This window comes from Catharus ustulatus, chromosome 4, assembly GCF_009819885.2.
Source record: "Catharus ustulatus isolate bCatUst1 chromosome 4, bCatUst1.pri.v2, whole genome shotgun sequence".
In the NCBI taxonomy this organism is placed as follows: Eukaryota; Metazoa; Chordata; class Aves; order Passeriformes; family Turdidae; genus Catharus; species Catharus ustulatus.
The window spans coordinates 8,874,661-8,896,385 of record NC_046224.1 but is presented as its reverse complement, the minus strand read 5'-3'; the positions used below and the strand labels follow the sequence as shown (position 1 = coordinate 8,896,385).

Here is a 21,725-nt window from a genome sequence, read left to right as displayed (position 1 = left end):
AATGTGGTAGATTATTACTTCAGAGATGTTATGAACAGGTGTATTCATATTCCTTAGCACACCTTGCTGTAGGGTGATTCATCCAGTGATTCTAAATTTAATTACTAGGGGAAAACTAGGGTTTTTCCTTAAGGCATTTATCTGTTATAAAAATGTAAATAGATACATAATTATCCATAGAAAAATGGCAAAGCAGTTTTTTTCCTGACAGAATAGCTTAACCTTTCTCTGTTCAATCCTGGTTGTCATGTTTGCAGCTATCATGTTGCTAATTTACATCTTCAAAATTATTTGAGTGGAATTGTTGCCTTAGGCTCACTTTGAAACCCTTCTTTACTGTTCAGCATGGCATGAGATTAAATGCTGAAGCACCATGTCACTAGTGATAACAGGAAGTAGTCCTTGAAGCTGGGAAGGTAATTTTTTTCTTTCAATAGTTTTAATGATGTGCTTTCAGCAGGATGTGAGACTACCATGTAACCTAAAGACAAGACCTGAGTAGTACTTGGAGGGTAAGAAAGTTCAGGTACTCTGACCCCTAAATGGTTTATCACCTAGGCAGTACAAGGCATTAAAATTCCAACAGTAGTAATATATTGAACTGACAAATTAATTTAATTTAAGCACTTGCATGGAGACCTAGAGCAGAACCAGGAGCACCTATATGCTTCCTGAAGCTGTAGGCATAGGAAAAAGATGTTAATATAGAGTTTTATTCAGGTTTATTCAGGACCTACTGGATTAAGGTGCTCTAAAAGGATGGGGTTCGTGCAGAATGACACTGGAAGTTCTCTCTCATACCTGTTCCTAGGAAAATGACATCATATTGGCCATCCTCTGCCATGACATGGTCCACCACAATCTGGGTGAGGCGATAGTCCACGTTGATCCGCGTGAACACCGGGGCTCCGGTCACCGGGTAAACCGACTTGTACATCAGGGGGTGCCGCCTAATGAAGCTAATGACTTCATCAGGGAAGTCTCTGGTAGACTTTATGAGTGGGTCATAGGTTTTGCTTGGACACTGAATGAGAGAGAACAAGAAGATGAGAGGAATTTTAGGAAAGAAGTACAAGTAGAAATCAAGTTTTCCACAATAACATTTGTAAAGACAGTAATAATCATAGTTTTCAGTGATTCTCCTCATCTCAAAGCAGCACTTGGTCACTAAGACCTCATGTTGTGAAAGAATTGCTTTAAAACCAGAAAACTTTTCATGATGAGCTCATTCTGAGTGCAGAGAATTCTACCTCCCTGTTCCCTGGCACACTCATGGCCAAAATGCCACGTTTGGTATTTTACATAAACAAGTAGAATGAGACCAGAGGAAAGGAGACCTGCCATGCTCTGTAGGATTCACCTGTGGGCACAGCCAGCAGCACAGTTAAATCTGCTGCAAGTTCCAGAGCAGGAGCTGCCAGCAGCAAGCCTGGGCTGCCCTCCCGTGGCTGCTGCAGGAGGAGCACTCATACATCAAGTGCAGCATCTCAAGGCTTTTCTGCTTTCAGTGTTTCTGCTCCTCTTCCCAAAGATGAATTTCTACCTGAGTTTCTGCCTTTGGCCTGAAATCAGAGGCCGTAACTTTCCCCTGTATATGGCCTGAAATCAATTCATTTTCAGTGAACTGTACTTCCTACACATCACACTTATTTTTGTCTAAAAAAAATATTCTCCAGATGCCAGACAATCCCTGTAGCTCATTATTTCTCAAAATTTACTTCCTTACTCATTCACTGAGCTGCCACTCTTGACTAGGCCCATGGCTCAGCTGCTGCAGCATCCTTTTCTCTAGCTTTTAACAGCACAGTCTCATCCTCTTCTGGTCCTTCAGGTACTTCCTCATGCTGGGGTTCACTCCCACCTCTATTAGACCCCTACTGACAAACTGGTCACTCCACCTGTTTCTTTATCTTGCACAAAGTTGGTTTCAACACATGTTGCCTGAAGACCACCCACAACCCCACGTCTTCAACCTCCATCAGATTTTTCCCTTCTGTGCCTTCTGGGATAAGCCCACGTATGTATGTGCAAGGTGGTTCATTCTGGTGACCCATGATCTCTCATCACCTATCTCTGCTTTCCTTCCCACAGCTGCTTGCATCTCTTTACTATCCTTTCTTTTACAATTAATATCAAATCCAAGCCAGAGAAAACATCTGTTTCGAATCTGGAAGCATCTACATGTGTTTCTGGGGAACTAAAATTCTGGATAAGATGAACTGGACACATTATTCCAGTTGGTGACAACCTGTCATATATGAACTATTCACTGCTTATTTTTAAATACTCTTTTTAAGGCAGTAATCCCTGTGTTTACTGCCAGGTGGAGCTCTAACACAGCCTATGAAGAAAGAAATGTGCTCCAGTAATACCTCTGTATTCTATCAAGAGAAAGTTAAGATTTGAGGTGAAGTTGCTCTACAGTCCTCCTTCATAGCAATTTTTGACAGAGAAGACAATTCTGAAGTTCACATTCCCAACTACCCAGTTTGACAAGTGTTCTATGGTGCCAGTTAAGGGCTTGTGGTTAGGATTTCTTCCACTATGTAAGGCAGAATAGCAACTAAACACAAATTTCTGACTGAGGGAAAATTTCACAAAAGTATCTGAGAATACCTGTATATTCAGAAACAAAACAGGCCAGCAAAGCACAGACCAGCTGATGCTATCCATCCACATCTATGGCCATATCTGAAATGCCTGTTGGGGTCAATTCCTGATCTATCTACCTTGGACCCAAACACTGTCACAGCACTGCCACGGGGAAGGTGCCACCTGGAGCATGCCTAAACTATGGTAAAGCCCATCTTAAAATTAACCAAAAGAGTGACTAGGGGTCTGCACTTGAACCTGACCTCTGTTTCTAGTTAACAGAGTAGCCCAGTGATTTAAGAGCCTGCAGCCTATTTCCATTCCTTGCTTGAACTAAATTTTATGGCTGTCTAGAGACCTAACAGACTTTGTGCAAGTGTCACTTGCTTAGCGCTGTTTCAATCTGTGAGAGTTAAGCTTCTCCATCCCCATCTTCATAATGGATGTGAAATAGTTTATTGAAAAACATCTTAAGCCTCTGGATAATAGCTTTTAACAATTTCCCTATGGACAGTAAACCTGTGCCAATTTGAATTAAGATAAAATCCATCACACAGTCATTTTTGTTTCATTGTACAATTCCATTTATATCTGTGAAAGAACAGACAAGAAAAAAAAAGGATTGTATTGCTCTGTGATAATCACTCCAAAGACATCCTTGAAGCTAGAGTCAAATACAAGTAAGAAAGAAGAAAAGGAAAGTCACGTTAAAAATAAAAAACAGTTCCACTGGAAACACATACTGCAGGGAGCTATCCCTAGGGGGTTTGTGCCAGTAGTCTTGTCCTGTAAGAACTTTACCCTCTGGCTTGCTGGGTATCATCTCCCACATTCTGTTCTCTGCTGTGCTTTTACAAAGTCCTTGCAAGGTTACGTCCTTGAGGTGGGCTGTATTCACCTTGGCTTTTGAAGATAACAATATCAGTAGAATAATTTCACAAAAAACCATGACTTTGGGACAAAAAATAGACTTTGGGATTACAAGAGTATGTTTATATTTAGAGGTGTTGAATGGAAGTTTTTTAGGATAAACAGAGAGAGACGTGATACCTTTAATTGTCTTTGAATCAGATTTTTGCATTAATTTATTCTATAAAGGATGAGAAATAAATTTACCCCTTCAATTTCCCAACCATACAGTAACTCTCTTCCCCCTCATGGTGGATGACAGGCTGATTTTCCCTGTATGTCCCTTTCCTGTGGTTCATGTTCTCACTCATTACTCAGAGTGACTGTCTGCATCTACTGGAAATGTGCCGACTGCTCACCTATTAACAACTCAATTCCAGAAGCCCATTTCTATATGAAAAATCTCCTAGATTTTCACCAAAAATCCATCATCAGAGGAAGATGGCAGTAGTGGCATCACTTACTTACCACTGGGATAAATTTCTGACAGTATGGAACTATAGAGCTGCTATGGGAATCCCCAGGGCCCAAGACCTACCATGCAGGGAAATCTTCTGCCAGCTTGCAAAGTTAATTTAGTAGAAATAAGGACTAAGGGTTTGATCCACAGATCTGCTTCAGTCAACAGGGCCTTTTACAGTTATTTCAGTGGGCTTTGGACCCTATCCTAAGACAGCATGACCACCAAGAACAGCTGGGCAGGTGTGACTGTTATGCTTGGCCAAGGGAGTTATTTCCAGAGGCATCACTCACTGTGGCATGATGGACGGAACAGGGGAGTGAGAAAGTCATTTTGGCCACCCTTTGGAAAAAATTCTCAAGCAGTTTTTTAAAACTGTGTCCACCCATCATTGCAGAACAATTCCTGTAGGCTTGTGCTTCCTTTCCTAGCAATCAGTAGGATGTAGGATGGTCAAGTGGGTGAATGAAACAACCTTTCATGTCTGACAGTGTGAGTTCACATCCTGTTGCAGGGCTCATGACAATGATACCGGTGCTCTCTGCCCAGTTCATAGTTCATTTATTCACATCATCAGCACCAGATGCTCTCTCAGATATGTGACATCTCCCACTGAGGACAATAAGATATTGGCTTTTATATCAAATGTCACAGGAGTACGTTGGCAGAGTTGTTTCATGTGGACTACAAGAGAATCTGGCTCCAAAAAAGTTCTCATAACACTATCACTGTGCTCTCTCAGCACCTTCAGCTTTTGCTATAGCGTGGGATTCATCTCACCTGACCTAGATTGTTATCTTGGCTGCGTGTGAACTGCACAGAAGGGGTGCCTATCTTTGTCTTTCTCATAGGGAACTCTAAACAAGCAGCTCAGATTTGGTGCTTCTCCTCTAGATAGCTGATATCAAACAAAATTAATCACATAAAATCAGTCAAATTAGTGCCACTAGATAAGAATTTTGCAAGAAGCTTGTTCACATATAATCTATTCTTCAGAGGTTGCTTAGGCCTTTGTTGCCATGAATGATAACTTGATAAAAATATATCTATCAAGAAATGAAGGATAAAACAAAACAAGACAACCACACAAAACAAACATACAAACAAACATACCAACAAACAAAACCCCTCAAACCCAACAGAAACAAGTGTTGGAAGTGCTAAGGGTATCTCTATTCAACTGCTGTATAAACTCTGTGGCACAAATCTGTTGAATAATCAATAGTTACTTAAATTTATTGAAATGCCTTCTGTGTGAGCTCAGTTTGACAATAATCACTCTGGACTAAGTCCTGATCCCAGGTGATCTACAAAGATGCCTTCTACTCCCTCACCTGTTATTTGTATCCAAATGTGGTCACACAGTGGTAAGTTAAGGCTAATCTTTCTCAAATAAAAGCAAATAGACACTAAATTAACACCACCACACATATGTAAGCTTTTCTCCTTTTTTCACTTGTCTTATTAAATTTGCAGCTTAGCAGAGTGCTAGATGTGTGGATCTCACACAATGCTAGACATACAGTGTGACTGTGTTAACATTATGTGGGAAACGTGGCCAAGTTTCTCAAAAGCTGGTGCCAGAAGGTGGGCTCCTAAATAAACCTCCAATTTGCCAGACTGGATAGTGCTTCACACCATCCAGTGAACTCAGTAAGAACTGCTGGATCTAACACCTATTAAAGTTGTGGCAATTATTTGAGAATCTAGCTGTAAGGTATATGAACACATATCCTTTTCATTAATGATACGTCTGTAGTTCAGCAGTGCTGATGTCAACTGACAAACTAAAACCAGAATGTTGTTCCCTGGGAACTTCAAAAGGGCTTCTATTACAAGTGTGTTGAAAATCCCAGTTTAAAAGTGTCTTGTCACATGTATCCTGAGACCCACTTAACACTGAGACTCAAGCACCCGCAGGGTAGGGTAGATTGACCATACTGAGTGAAGTAGGCATCTGTTTGCTTTTATAATGTCCAGGCTGGGAATTTTTATGGATTTCACAAGGACAACTGAGAACCATGACAGCAAATGACTCTTATGAGTACTGGAAGTATCCAGAATGAAACATGAAAGAGTGAAATAGATCAGGGAATTAGAATGAGTCCAGACTAAGACATCTAATTCCTTGATATGGGAATATATATTTCCATATCAGGGAATTAGATATCTTAGTCTAGGCTTCCCTCCTTGAGAAGGTGTCCCTTGTCCTGGGAACTCCTTTGCTCCTTCCAGTTGAAGGTGCTTTAATTTTCATAGGTTAATTACCTCTCATCTTAGCCAAAACTAGTAAGTGTAAAGTCTTCCAGGCTCTAAATAAGTTGTGTTATCACTGATTCATCAAGCAAAAAGCAGATATAATAGAGGAACTATCTTCATCCTCTAAATCCTGTGTTAAACGGAGACCTCCAATACAGCCAACACACTGAAGGTGAAACTTGGGTTCCTGAGAGGCCTAAATACCATGTGGCTTCTTTTAGGTAGACTGATCAGAGCTGCACAAATCATTTCGTATTTGTCTACAACATGGTCTCTTAATGGTCTCTACAAGATGAGTGAGTTGTGCCAGGAGGACTGAACACTCAGAGGGGAGACTTTCAGAGTAACCTTGAAGCCACTCAGTGAACCTGGAATAAGGCTGGGTTGAGGGGAACAAATCAGGTTTGTAGGAGAAAAACAAACAGTGCCAATTTTAAATGGAATCAAACTCACTCTTCCCCCGCAACAAAAAGCACAAATAAAACAAATAAAAATTTTAATAGTTGTATCCCACTGCTTGTGCAAGATTTGTTCTTGTGTTTGTATTGCTTTTCCATTAACACACCTGTGCTGTTGAGAGAAAACACTGAGAAAATGGAGCATTAATCTGAGACTAACTGAGCTGAGACCAGCTGAATGAATGACTTTGCAGGTGGCACTTTGCAATTCTCTGCCATCCTCTGCCATGAGGAAAGGTGACAAGGTTTGCAGCATTGTGAAAGGCTGTTATGAGCTGGAAGGCGATTCATGTTGGAGAAAACAGGCTGGTAAGTAACAGGAGGTGTGGGAGGCTTTCTGAGGAAAATAAAACCAGAAAGTGAAACATTTCACTTAATTAAGCTGCCCCATTTTACAGTAGGGAGATCAAAGGAGACAGGAATTGGAGAAGCAAAGAATGCAGTCTGTCCCATAAAAGATAGGCGAAAGAGGAAGATAAGTCTAAAAATAACAAGGGAAACCTGTGCATCCTTCAATGTTTTATGAACAAGCTTATTAAAGCAGCAGAACTAACCAGAAGGGAGGACGAGGGAGGTTTTTTGGCAGGCAGTATTTCTCTCTGGGACAGCCAAGTCCCAATGGGATGGACACCACATCTTGATCAGCCTGCACACAGAAATACCAGAAGAAATAATACCAGAAGAAGGATGAAGCTGAGTCAGGGGAGGTTTAGGTTGGATATTAGAAAAAGGGTTTTCACCCAGAGGGTGGTTGGGCACTGAAACAGCTCCCCAGGGCAGTGGTGACAGCACCAGCCTGACAGAGCTCAAGAGGCATTTGGACAATGTTCTCATGTATGTGGTGTGACTCTTGGGTGTCCTTCACAGGGCCAGGAGTTGGACTCCATGATCCAGACAGGTATCTTCCAACTCAAGTTGATTCTATGATTCTAAGGTTCCATTATTAAAGGAAAATCTGAGGGGTTGTAAAGGAACTCATTTAATAAAAAAGAAAACACAAACAATTCAAGAGTCCAGGACTGTATTCAGATCTGGAGTAGAAAGAGGTGAGACATTAAACTCTTCAAATGGACAAGAGCAATGTGCTGGGCTGATTCTTCTTGTAGCTAAGTGACTCAGACTGCCAGATTCTTACTTTGCTCATTAAGATGTTTGTTTTTATCTTTTGACAAATCAGATCAGTAAGATATCTAGACCCATCAAAAACATTTGCAGTTGCCAGTAGCTAGCAGTTCTGTGTTTTGCAGCATGTTTAAACACTGACAGTCCTCTAAAAATCTGACCTTAATGACATTTATTTGCCATCAATGAAATGAGTATGGCTCCTGTGCACCTCATCAGAACTTCCAAATGGGCACAATGAGTCGACACTGCAATCGTCACAGCTCAATAAATAAACTAGGAAAGTTTTCTTCCTCCTAATCCACTGAAAGTCTTGTTCAAATGCAGTCTGTGATTTCTGGGAGGGCATTATGAAAACTCCACTGCAGAATGCAGAACACACTTTAAAGGAAGTTCTCCATGGTTTCTTTATTAATGGATAATTTCCTGAGTGAAACCCTAAGAGACTGGAAGAAAACTGGATTTGTTATCTGGGGACAGCTGTAGATATGCAACTCCAATTTTTTAAACAGTTAAAGCAGACAGAGCAAAAGCTCCCTTGGTTTTCAACTCGCCCTTTGTGTCAGGGCTGCTTGTTTCATGCTTTTTTTTTCCTGTCTCTTTTTATTTTCAGCTTCCAAATGGAAATAGATTTGAAGCCTTGCCTCTGTTTAATTCCCATTATTTCCACTTGCACTTTGAAGTTGCTGAGAGAAGTTAAAGAGCTGTATGTTCTGCAGTTCAGTGGTGTGGAGTGTGCCAGAGGTCCCCTGTCACCATGTCCAGGGGTGTTTTGATGACGGCAGAGGGCAGGCAGAGCCTGCCACAGCTCAGGGACATGAACAGAGAGGGGCTGCTGCTGTCTGCTCCCCACTCAGCATTGTGAAGGCATGATATCATGGTCATGTTGGGAGTTTATCTCACACACAAATTGCCACAGGAAGCATTTTGTCAAAATTTCAAAATCAAAGTAGTCACGGTCTCTATAGTGAGCAGCTTTATTTACTTAGGAGATAAAGGCAGCAGAGTAGAAAGTTAAATTAGGGTATGCAGTCTCCTGCTTCTGTATAAATGCTGAAAGGAAGTCAATGCATTTCTCAAAGCCAACCACCAAAAGAAATGCATTTCCAAGAATAGCCCCTTGGTTTGGAAAAATGCTTTTTTAGACTTTGCCAGTAACTTAAAATATAGGAAATATAGGATCAGAGCAGTGTTAGCTATGCCAGCTGTAGGCAACACTTACAAGGAGTTTAAATTTCAAAAATGTTTCTAGTAACTTAAAAAAAAGGTAGATTATCCCTCTTTGGCTTTGTTCTGAGCATTCCTGAACCACCTCACAGCTGGCAAAAAATAATGAAATTAATCTCTAAGGAAGAGCATGTCAGCATTCACACTGCAGCGCTCTTCAAGGTTCATACTGTTTCTTTTCCTTGCCTTTTAGCACAGTACTGCTTTTCCAGATCCCACCCTAAATCTGCTCATGTCCAAGTTTGGCATAGCCCTTCACAACCCAAGAGCGTGGCATGAATCTACTTATTTGGATACCCTACATCAACCACTGAGCCTGAAGTACTTTGCAGTGCAGCTCACTAAGAGAACAGATAAAAAAGCTATGCAGCAATACGTTTACCTAATCTATAAAGCCAATATGATAGATATCTTTCTTCTGACAGCTTTCCACAAGTAAATCCATTTCCCTTCTCAGTCCTTGGTCAGACAAACTCTTACAGAAATCCACTGACTATGAAGGTTTGGAGGACTTTTAAGATACGATTGTCTTACAGCTGTTATCAGGTGCTTGAAGGAAGCAGTCGGAGAGCTAAAGGTTGGCGTATAGAAAATATTTATCTTTAAACTTTTCAACTTTCACAAAACTTGATACCGTGGATATGCAAATCAGTGATAAAAATCAGCACTGACATGCTTCAGCATGGCATGTTTCCTTCCTTGTGAATCCCAGCTCAACCATGTGATGGTTAATACACTAAAAAATGTAATGAGCTTATGACCCGTCTATCTGTGAAGAGTGTTCATCCTTATGGGGCACTCTGAGTTTTGCAAGAGAGTTATTTTAATCTCTTTAGATGCCATGGGACCAGCTATTGTTCTCACTGGCACTGTTTTTGTAGCTAAAATTAAATTATCTGATCTTCTTAACCAGCCATGGAGGTTGCACACAAAAAAAATTAAATGTAATGTTGTTTGTGGGGGCACTGTGTATTTTCCATGACAGAGAGATGCGCAAGCTGGCAATGCCTAAATTGCCCAAATAAGTTGAGATTTGCTCCATCAAGGCCAATCCTAGGCAGGCCAAATCAGTCTCTGAGCTGTCCTGGTCTTTGGAGAGAGAGCAGCTCTGAGGCTCATCCTCAGCTGAGAGGAGGGGATCAGCACTTGGGGGCTGACCTGCCGAGCCCTGGGAACACCACGTGCAACCAACAGCATCAGCGTGGGCCATGCAGCTCAGCCCAGTGGAAGGATGAAGAAAACACAGAGACACAAGGAAATGTGTGAAAAGATGAACTAAATTAACTAGATAATATGGCTTGAGGCTACACCAATGCTGATGTCAGAGAAATAGTGCAGAAATGGCCAGATGGCTTCTAGGCCACATCCAACATTGACACTTGTTCACTGAATACCTGACCAAGAGAATAAACAGCTGTTCCAGATAAAATTGTTGCTCTTACATTTTATGTACAAAGAGTTGCATAAAGCTGTGATGATGTTTTTAAAGTTGATGTGTTTTTTGAAAATACCATTTCTTTCTCATCTGTAATACTGGCCTGTGCTTTTCCAAATTTAATACTGTGACAGAAGTGGGAAAATTTTAATGAGTTTGTCAAAGTTTTCCTCCTCGTTTTGGCCTGTTAGAGCTGAAGTCTAAGACACTGGGGTTAAATGTATTTCCAGATACCAAATTTCTCTTTTCTTCCTGTTACTTTTTATCATATAAAATGTCCAGCAATTATCTCCTTATTTTCCTTCAAAATACAACACATGCGAAATACACACAACAGAATCAATGACAGTATCTCAATGACTTTAACAGACATGAAGATAACAGAAATACAAATAAAAAAACCTCATGATAACTTAACATTATATAAAGAAATGTTTTTGGCTTTTTATGAAGCATTGATGCCTTAGAGGAGATCCCAACAGATGAGAGACCACAATATGAGAGGCAATCAGGAAATAGTCTGGACACAATGTTATCTCAGAGACATGGAAAAATATATATTTATATACCTACAGGGTAAGTAGATGTCTGAGCTGTCCACAGAAGGGAAAGAGTTGAGAGGATAATTTGAAACATCCTGAGTGGAAAATATAAATGACCAGCCTGGTGAGGGTGTGAAGCATGATTGCTTTTGAGTAGAAATAGAGGTGTTAAGGAAAGAACCACTCACTGTGCCAGGCCTGGGGTAGGGGATGCGCCCCTCGTAGTGCACCCAGCGGTGATCGGCGCTCTCCTTGTGCGCGTAGGGGCCGTTGAACACAGCCCTGATCTCGGCCATGCTGTACACACACACTGCTGAGCCCTTGAACACGGAGCTGCAAGAGAGGATGTGACTATGAGCATGCTGCAAACAGCCCTGAGCCCTGAGCCCTGAGCCCTGGCTGTGCTCAGCCAGGGAGGAAAGCAGTGACAGAGCCTGGTGGGGCTGGGGTCAGTCCTGCACCTCCAGTAAGGAATGACAGAGCCTGGTGGGGCTGGGGTCAGTTCCACACCTCCAGTAAGGAATGACAGAGCCTGGTGGGGCTGGGGTCAGCCCTACACCTCCAGTAAGGAATGACAGAGCCTGGTGGGGCTGGGGTCAGTCCTACACCTCCAGTAAGGAATGACAGAGCCTGGTGGGGCTGAGGTCAGTCCTACACCTCCAGTAAGGAATGACAGAGCCTGGTGGGGCTGGGGTCAGTTCCACACCTCCAGTAAGGAATGACAGAGCCTGGTGGGGCTGGGGTCAGCCCTACACCTCCAGTTGATCTAAGTGCTGCTAAGTGCACAGGTCTGGTAACTATAGATATTTAATGTCTCTGTTGCTAGAGTTTTAAGCTTTGCTCAATTGAGACCTTGTTTGGCCTTTGGGAGTACTTGATAGAGTGTCATTTTTTCTGGTGGCTGACACTTTCCAGCTATCATTTACTAGCTCTTTTGATTAGAATTTTGTCCAAGTGAAGGACATTCATATACATTGTGTTCACACCTGGAAGACCATATATTAGTGATATAGGTGAGCTCCCTGAGAATTCTTTTCAATTCCAAATTGCATTGGAAAGACAAAAAGAAAAACAAGATATAAAAATAAACTTATTTATTTTCATGTATTTTTTCCTTTTTCTAATGTATTTTTCCAAAAAAATCCAAAACATTTCAGTCTTCCAAAGAGCACCATGCCAGGTTGCTGAATAGCATGTACGTTAGCTACTTCACCAACCATTTCATTTATTGTGCAATATTTACTTTGATTTTAAGTATTTTCTGTGGTTATGCATTCTAGGGAACTACTGTGGTAACTGCTTCTGAATTAAGGAGTGTCTTGACAATTCCACATTGTACTCATACTGGTCAGCATTTGGCAAGTCATTATTTACACTTAATTCAAAGGCTCCGAAGACAAAAGAAAGAATTATTAGTTTTCTTTCTGAAAATTCTATAGAGAGCACTTCAGCATTGATATGAAAGGTCATTAATTAACTAGTGCATCCCTCTGAGATAAAGTTGGGTTATCCTTTCATTAACTCTGGACTATAAAATCACGTAACTATCAGTTTAGAGAGAGAAGATTTTGATACTAAGAAATAGCAGATGTCAAAGTGTTGCTTACAGAAATGCTTCATGACAGTAATTTGCCTAAAATAGCAACTACTGGTTGCTCAGTAAATATGATAGAAATTTAAAAATTCAACCGGCTGAGGATGAAATAATCTAGTTTGCTTTTGACTGTTACATTTACATTCCTTTTTACAATCAGTCTCAAAAGTTAGGCACACAAAGGTTTAGGGACATAATTTATTATTTCCAGTTCTGAAAAATACTGTCCTCAGTAACTACAGCCCTGACAACGGACATTTTATTCCATCAGTTCCTAACTGGTCTCAGGAATCAGGATCTAGTCTAGAAGACCTGAGTATATACAAAAGCATAGAAGTCCTGAGTGAGATCTTCACCACTTATTTCCACAGGCAAACATGATCCCAATACCTTCACATACCTTGTTGTAGTGAAGACTCCATACACAAGCGGGTTCCTCTCATCTCTTGTAGAAAGTAAGAATATATCTTCTGCAATGAGAAAAATACATTTCGGGATGTTTTTTTAGTAAATATCCATTGAGTATTTCTGCATTTACCAACTGTAATTTGGAAATTTGTAAAAATATAACAAGATTTTATTTTTGTTGGAATATTAATTTCTGTCACGTGAATTTGCAGTAATATTCTAAAATGTGTTCATTTGAAGAAAGTCTGGGTTTTATACCAAATCAGATTTTTACTTTCCAGCTTTTGGAGGGAAAAGGAAAAACACTGTAATTCTGATCAGATCAGTATTAGTTATGATCAGGGACTTCTCATTCAGCCCTGTTTGGAAGAGGAGTAAAATCAAAACAAGACATAGTACTTCCTATAAATCAGAGGGGGAAAAAAATCCAACAAAAGCAGGTATTACTAACATCAAAATAGACCATTAAAGATAAATCAACTTACGCAGCTCATCGAAATGTGTGTCTGCCCCTTCAGGACCAGGTATGGAACACACAAGCCTGGCTTTCAGAAAAGTTGTCCACTTGTTTATTAGGCTTCTTTGGCCTCCCATATCATTCTAGCAAAAATAAAGTTAAATACTTGAATATCAAAAAAGCAAGGGCTTTAACACATGGTTGCACAGTACGGACTGTGCATCTTCTGTCTGATTCCAAAGTTGGCTCTAAACACAACAACATAATTTTTTTTCATTTTCTTCTTCCTTAAAGAGTGTAGGAGAGCCTTTTTCTATGTAGTTTCTGTAGTTACTTATCAGCTCAGAGAGTGAGCAATTCAGATTTTCAAAACTGATTGCAAAGTTCTTTCACCAGCTTTTTAACTGGAATGTGTCTACATCACAGGATTTCTTGCTCCCTGTGAGGCTAATTTTTACAATAAGTTGTTCTTCAAAAGTTTTTACAAACCAAATAATAGAACAGAACATTCTGGATAAATTTCACAAAAAAACCAAACCAAACCAAACCAAACCAAACCAAACCAAACCAAACCAAACCAAACCAAACCAAACCAAACCAAAAACCCCCCAACTATATTGATCAGCAGCTTACAATGTAAATACTGCACTGTTTTCCTTGTGTACACAGCACAGAGAAAAATGCATTTCAGGCAGAATCAGTCATATTATTCTAATAATCACTGTTACAGAAATATCAGTCTATTCTCCCACAAGTGGGATTTTTAAAAATTTATTTTACTACAGGTTTCCAAAACATAAGCATACTTGTCCAAATTTCCTTTAGTCACTGGAGAAAGAAAAAAACTATAAAGGGTCACTTGAGATTGAAATTACCCTTTGGAATTGGATTGGAATACCCTTTCTGAAGGGTAAGTGACCTTCTACTGACTTGGATCAGCAGAGGTGTATGGATAGTGGAATATACAATATTTGAAGAAGCCAAACTAGGAGTTTGCTCACGTACTTCCACTGACTACATGAAGGACCCTGTTGGTTCCAAACAGAACTATTTAGGTTCTGCAAAGCTATTTGGTCCCCAGAACTCTTCATCCTAAAAATGGTAAGGGCAATGATATACAACAGGAACCAAGAACTGAAATACTTAAGAATGTTATCACCAGCAACAGTCTCCCAGCTGTAGGCTCTGAATGATCCCAGGAAAGTGCCTACTTCCCTCAGTTATAAACTCTGAAGCTTAGGGGATCTGTGCTGCAAGTTTAAGGACCACAAATTTAGCCACAAATATTCAGCCCCTTCAGATTCATGAGGAGAAATTCACTTTTCACTTTTTGTTAATTCACTTTTCCATCTGAAGGCTTAGAACCAGCCACAGTAGGAAACTCTGGGTGGTGGGAATTGCATGTCATCACCCCAGATTGTATTTGGCCCTTCGGGGCTGTATCATACATACTACAGGCACTCAGAAAGATGGCTTTAAGTGCTGAAATCACTTCACAAGGAGTAACATTTCTCTGGTAATGCACTCTAACTGCTTCCCCTTTTCATGTACCTGCTACTTTCAAATAGATTAGCTCAGTTGGAAATGATTCCTGTTAATATATGGCCTTTGGAACTCCTGCTCTTACAAGAATTGTTGCCTCCTCTCTTGATTTCCTGAGGCCCTGCCAAGCCTGAAGCTTTGCATCTACCCAACAGATTTATTACAAAGGCGTCAAAATTAGCAGCCTGAAGCCAACAGCAAAAAAACCCCTCTGCATGTGTGTTCTGTTCAAAGGCAGAGCAAACAGACTCTGTCATGCAGTTGAAACCAAACAACTACAAGATGCGACAAAGAATCTAAAAAAGCAAGGAGTGTTAAGCTTTTCCTTCCTCTGGCAGTTCGGATTAGCTAAGCAAATCTCACACTGCAGGGCTTCCACTTTGATTTCTGGTGAATGCAGCAGCATCACAGGAGATGATGTCTCTAACTAGCTGACTAAAATCAGAAAACAGGAAGAAAGTGTGGAGCAAGTGATGGGGCTGAAATAGAAGAAGGACCCTTGACTAGTTCCTACTCCTGTCACTGCAGCATTCAGCTTCTGCAAGAGATGGGAAGATATGTACTTTGCTTTTCCAACCCTAAGTTGTGATCCACCACAGCATTATCACAAATGCTTATTTTAAATCTATCAGTAATTCCACTGAGTTGCTAGAGAGCAGTGTGAACCAAACACTGTGCTCAAAGGAAGCAATCTTAGTAAGTGCTATGTGCATTAAAGAATGAAATATATGGATGTAAGATGTATCCAGATTTGCTTGCTCTCAAACCAGGACATGATGTTAACCATATTATTTGAATTTAAGAGACATTAGAACAGACATTCACTAGGTGTGTTTTACATATCCAAAAGCTGCCAAAGTAACACTGTACAGTACATAATGGAGCAAAGCAGATTCAGTGATCAGTCAGCATTCCAAGAGCTACCAAGCCCTTCTGAAGCCAGAGAGTGACAAATTTATGGTGCAGAGAGACTGAAAAGACCTTTCACTGTTTTAGACAGTTGCACATATCATATGCTGACATATCCTTCAACATGCTTTTCCTACTGCCATGACTGAGTGAAATAAAAAGTACATTTTACTAGGAAGGTAATTTGTGGTTGTGGGGCTTTTGGGGGATTTTTTTCATTAGTAGCCATATAGTACTTTTCAATTCCATACATCATCTCTGATTAATACAGTGTCTTTCTTTTCCCACAACGTGCCTAGGATTCACTGAGATCAACTGAGAAAGTGCAGAAACTGACAAAAGGCCATGATGATTTTATTTACATACAGAATTAGTCCAGCTCAGACTAAGGAGGTTCAGAAACTAAAACGTATCTTACTAAGCTCTGTAAATGTCTATTTTTTTTTCCTCATCCTATTTTTTGGTGCATATTAGGTCAGTTTTTGACTCATTTTGAGGCTTCAGGTGCTGGAGAACATGAGAACATGCAGTTATTCTCCCTTCCTTCAGACCATGCTGATGTGTATTGTATCTGCCCACTCTGGTGCAGGTTCCTTGGACCCTCATCATTCTGATTATTGGCCTCTGAGAGGCTGCACAAAGGAAACACTGGCACAAGTTATTTTTGAGACTGGGTTGCTACAGAAAGAAGACAGTCTCTTTTGCCAAACAGATTATTTAATAGTAGCAGTCTGGAATGAATCACTGATGTGCTCAAATGCTGTGAGCTGGCTGCAGAGCAGGACATGAATACAGAAGGATGTACAGGCTGGGTAGTCAGTGGATTAGAAGAAATGCATGGAAGAGTGAAAATCACCAAAGCAAAGTCCAGTTAGTGCACAGGTGGACTGAAGTAAGGATTAAACACAAAGTCACAGACTCCTAAGAAGCCCATTCAGCTGATTTATACCAAGCAAAGGTTTGCCTCAAGCCTGTTGAAGTAATTAACTGGATGTACTGAAATGATTTTTGACAAGAGATATGGTCTGAATACAAAGAACTCTAAATATTTCAGGGAGATTGGACAAGGAGACAAGATAAATTTAAGTGCTGAGAGAAGGGGAAAGCAGCATGAACAAGCCTTTCATTCCAAAAATATGGCTAATCTTTTAACAGCCAACCAGCCTCGAGTATCTGAAATCTTATCTCCCAAAATATCACTTCTAAGCACACTGGATTAGCTGTGTTTACTATAAACTTTGTTACTGGACAGATGAAGGCACTTAGGACTGCATATTTCATTTTGAATATAAATAAAACTTTAATTAGCACTTACTGCTTTGTAATCTCACAAGATGTAACAAATACCAACACTTCTGCCTGAAATACCTTCTTTTTAACAGAAAGACGTGCCTGTAAAATCTTGGTTACTTGTGCTTGCCTGAGTTAGAAATGCAGATAATTGCCAGCTAGAAGGGGGGCTGTCACCTGTTGAGGAAATATTACCTCAAAATATCACAAAAAAATTATAACTAAAAATTACTTAGATAAAGGGGGAAGTAATCCAATATGACTTTAATAAATCAGGCAGACTCTTATTTACAGAAATCCTAAAATTTCATTCCTTTTCAATGAGCTGGTTACAAAAAAAACCCAATTTGGTGGAGTGAGAAATCAGGTTTTTACAAAATTACACTGAGAATTCAAATATCAGATGCCTCACTTCCACGTGCATACGTAATTGTACGGTTTGCTGACATTCATGAAGACTCCTGATTAAATGGCAGAGTGTAAATTTTGTGAAGTAATTTAAAGCCATACTATGCACCTCTCTTGGGAGTCTTCTATGGAAATTTCAGTTTTCTGATCTGGAATTTATGTGCAATTAAGCAAAACAGGTTTTTCAAACCATCTAGCTAAAGATAAGTTCATATGAAAATAAAAACCATCCGAAAAGATACTGCTCTATGATCAAGTGATTTAAAAGAAATAAAAGTGATTTAAAAATCCCCTTATATTAAAGACTTTCTGTCATATCTATTTTCTATTCTGTTGTACCTTGTATACTACATCAATGTAGCTTCATTAAAATGAACAAATGTTAGTCTTGGAATCCAGTAGGCAGGAAAACAGATGGTAATGAAACTAAAGAACATCTGCATCTTTGTGGATTTAAATCTCTTATTTGCTTGTAAGTAACAGTGACAAATTGAACATTAGGACAAAAAGTGCAGTTATCTGAAAAATCAGTCTACATCAAAGATGTCAAACACTGTGATTCATAAAACTTTAAAGACAGTAATTATCCTGAACAGCCGCTAAAAGGAATTAAAAAAAAAAAAAAAGAAGAAAAAAGAAAAAAGACAATGAGTGGAATTTCTAGAAGCAGGTTATTAATTACCGCCAGTGGCAAGATGTGCAAAAGGACCATCCAAAGAGAATTCCTGGCCTGAATGAAAGGAAATGTTGGAGACCAGAGAGGAAAAGTGCTGAAACTGCAAAAGGCCCTGGAGCCTTTCTCTTATTGAAGCTTAGCTATGTGACAAAGCTACCAGAAACAAACGGCACCCCCTGAAGCAAAGCCTTATATTATGGAGGAAAAAACCTCCAACCTTGTAGCTGACTTTATTAATGGAGAAAAAGCCAACAGTCTCCTTTCAACTTCTGCCATCAGATTCACAGTTCTTTCTATAATTATTTTGTTTCACTTTACATATTCTGTCCTCACTCAACTGTTAGGTGCCAATCTAACACAGGAAAGGTAAATTTGCTCCTTCAGGAATTCAGGTGGGAAATTTCTTGTCCATACTAATGTAGATGATTCCTCCCCTGATTTCATCAGGCTACAGTAAAAATATCAAGCTACACACGAAGTGTGACTTACAATAAAAGCACACTTGCAATATAAGCAAGAGAAAAAAGGCACATGAGACTTTAGAACTTGGACTGCTCTCCTATGGACACATGAAATAAAGCTGGGGAAGTCAGTTCTCCTCTGTGTCTGCAGTTCCCATCTGACAATGAGGTGGTGGCTGTTTAGTTCCTGCTCCTCAACCAGGCTTGTTTTTATTTCATTCGGAAAGTACTCACACTGAGCATGCGTAACTTTGGTTCACTATGGAAAATGTTTATTTTTATTTTGGAAAGTATTTAAACATCACACCCAGAAGTTTCTACCAAATTATCTTTGGATGGGATCCAGACTGGAAAATCTAACTACACAGCAAAGAAAAATTATGGACTGTTACTAAAAATACCATGAAAAAATCCCCAAAATACAGAAACTAACAGGCTCAGGTGAAGACAAGGATGTTTTGGGACAAATAAAAGAATAAAATTAAGCACCATTTTACTCTAAGGCCATGCAGCAATCCTGCTCAGATTATCTTCTGCAGGCATGCTAGTATTAAGACTATTGCCCTAAACTGTCCAAAGGTTGCTACAAATTAAATGCACTCTACTAAATCCACCACTAGGTTGCTCATTCTAACTTCAGGGGGAATCTGAAGTTAACAAAGTCTTATAGCTGAAGAAATAAAATATGTTATGGCATTCTTAGGAAAATCTACTTAAAATTTTGAGTATAAACTGTCCATGGTTTATTCCAGTGTGTTTCACTTCCTTTTACCTCTCACCTAAATTTTCATATATACATAATATAAATTATAGCATATACATAGATGAGAAGGATATAAAAAGACAGAGAACAAAAGCTTCAGGTTATGAAAGGCAGCTTCTTGATAAAGAAGCTACAGGCAAGTCAAGTAATTAGATGGCTTATGCAATTCATGTCAAACAGGAGATCAGAATTTATATGATTTGAAGAGATTGACAGCACTGTGACACTGAAGGATTATGAGATCCAGCACTGGGATAAAGAAGTTTCTTTATGAACAAATAAGCTTGAATTTGCCATTCAGAATTTCATATTCTTAAATCAGAATATCTTGAATTTCAGGTTCCAGGAACTTAGTAGGACAGAGATCCCTTTATAGCAAGTGGAAAATATGCCATTCAGAGAGTGATTTGGGTTGAAGGTGGGAGGGAGTCTTTCTCCAAAAATTATCTGCCTTTACTGAAGCAAGGGAAAGCCTGATAATTGGTTTCCTCACTTGGATAAATGCAAGTGCCTGGAGTCACTTGCATGTGATATTGTGAGTACACCATTGATAACCACGGGCTGAGAGCTGGGAAGGGCATGAGACCAAAGAACAAAGGTAGGTCATCATGTCAGAGAGTCCTTTAGAATCTGGAGTCCTGAAACATCTGCATTAACAACACTGTACTCAATCAGCAATAGCAAAACTGCAAACCATGGTACACCTTTATAGTAAATGTACTGACAGGGAAAAAAAAGACAGGAAGATAATTCCATCATGTGAGGAAACTTCAAAATCAGAAAGTCATTTGCTACTCTTACAGATATTTGAACATCTGAGCCAAAGCACTCACAAGTCAGGGACTTTGGATTAGCCATAAGAACTTCACTCCAAATAACTCTAGAGGCTTCCACCTCTGAGCCAAGGTGTACTGACAGTGTCTTATGCATTGAGTCTCTCTGGCAACTAGGATGGCTTCCAAAGTTTGCTTCAGAGGTTGTGCAGCTGCATTTCCACAGTCCAGTTTTTAAAGATCTATCCTGACACTGCAACTTTCTTCTCACTTTCCCTGAGGCTCAGTAAAATTCAGTCTCACCTCTTTACATATAAGCATATTTTACATATTTTTGCATCATCTGTAAATCATGATTTCACTCCTCAAAACACCAATTATTAAAACACACCCACGAGGGACACAAATTTATGAAACTTCCTTTACTTATATAACCCTTGCCAATAAGGAAAGTTGGACCAGAAGATTTGACAAAGCCTGATGTTATATCTCTTAATCCATCACTGTTAGAAGCTGATACTCTATGGAACTGGCCTGTCTCCAACACATCAGCTCTTAAAAAATGAAATCAGCATGATGAGCATCTGCTTTCCTACATAATTTGAAAACTTTCAAATGGCACATAATGTGCAAATATCAAATTTGAAAGTCCAAGAGTTGGTTGCCAAAAGACTCACGGCTGCAAAGACACTCAGTGGGCAAATGAGGGCCAAGGTTGTTCCAGGGACGATTTTTTCATAGGGCTCTTAGTCCTTATTATTGAGAAATCAAAAAAAAAAAAAATATTTCCCATGGCTGGAGCTGTGGCTAGGCAATGCTATGGTGACAAAGGAGGTATGTATGCATGTAACACACAGGAAGTTAAATCTTGTCTGGAATGAGTTGCCTCCAGAACTGGAAGCAGGATAGCTGCACGAGCATGGCTCTGAGCCCAGACTAATTAGCCCTGCTGAGAACATGTGAACATGGCTATTTGGCTTCCGGGACCTGGCTAGTGCGGCTGAACGGGAAAGCAGGACACTGCCAGGACAGCTCCAAGGGCTCTGGAGAGAGATCAATTATCTCCACAGTACAGAAATACCAATAATGATAATGGGCCAGTTATGCCTAGTTGCAGTGAAGGCATGGCTAGACTATATCCAGGACAAGAAAAACACCTCTTAACTTCCACATACAAACAGCCCCATGGCAAAGCCAACCAGAAACTCTGGACTTGGAGCCACAGAGGAATAGCTGCCTCCTGCCATTCTGGGAATACAAATTGCTTTAAGCACCAGACAGGAGGCAAGGTCACAGCCTTGAACTCTGCTGATGTTCACGGCTTTGGAAATAAATTACATTACCCAAAGGTGGAATGCAGGGTGTGTCCAGGGCTCTCGACTCAAGAGCTCTTAAAATGATTACATTCCAGTGTGCTTAGAAAGTACAGTTTAACCAAGA

General features: G+C 39.9%; 1 protein-coding gene across 2 annotated transcripts in view; it reads right to left on the bottom strand.

Annotated features, from left to right (window-relative positions):
• Positions 1–21,725, bottom strand: part of SEMA3D (semaphorin 3D) — a 138,788-nt gene that overhangs the window by 22,511 nt on the left and 94,552 nt on the right. For both annotated transcript variants that reach the window (XM_033058216.2, XM_033058215.2), the window contains exons 9-12: positions 13,492–13,606; positions 12,999–13,068; positions 11,193–11,337; positions 802–1,024 (exon numbers count right to left, since the gene is read on the bottom strand). In XM_033058216.2, the coding sequence (XP_032914107.1) occupies positions 802–1,024; positions 11,193–11,337; positions 12,999–13,068; positions 13,492–13,606 (553 nt within the window). The remainder of the gene's footprint in view (positions 1–801; positions 1,025–11,192; positions 11,338–12,998; positions 13,069–13,491; positions 13,607–21,725) is intronic.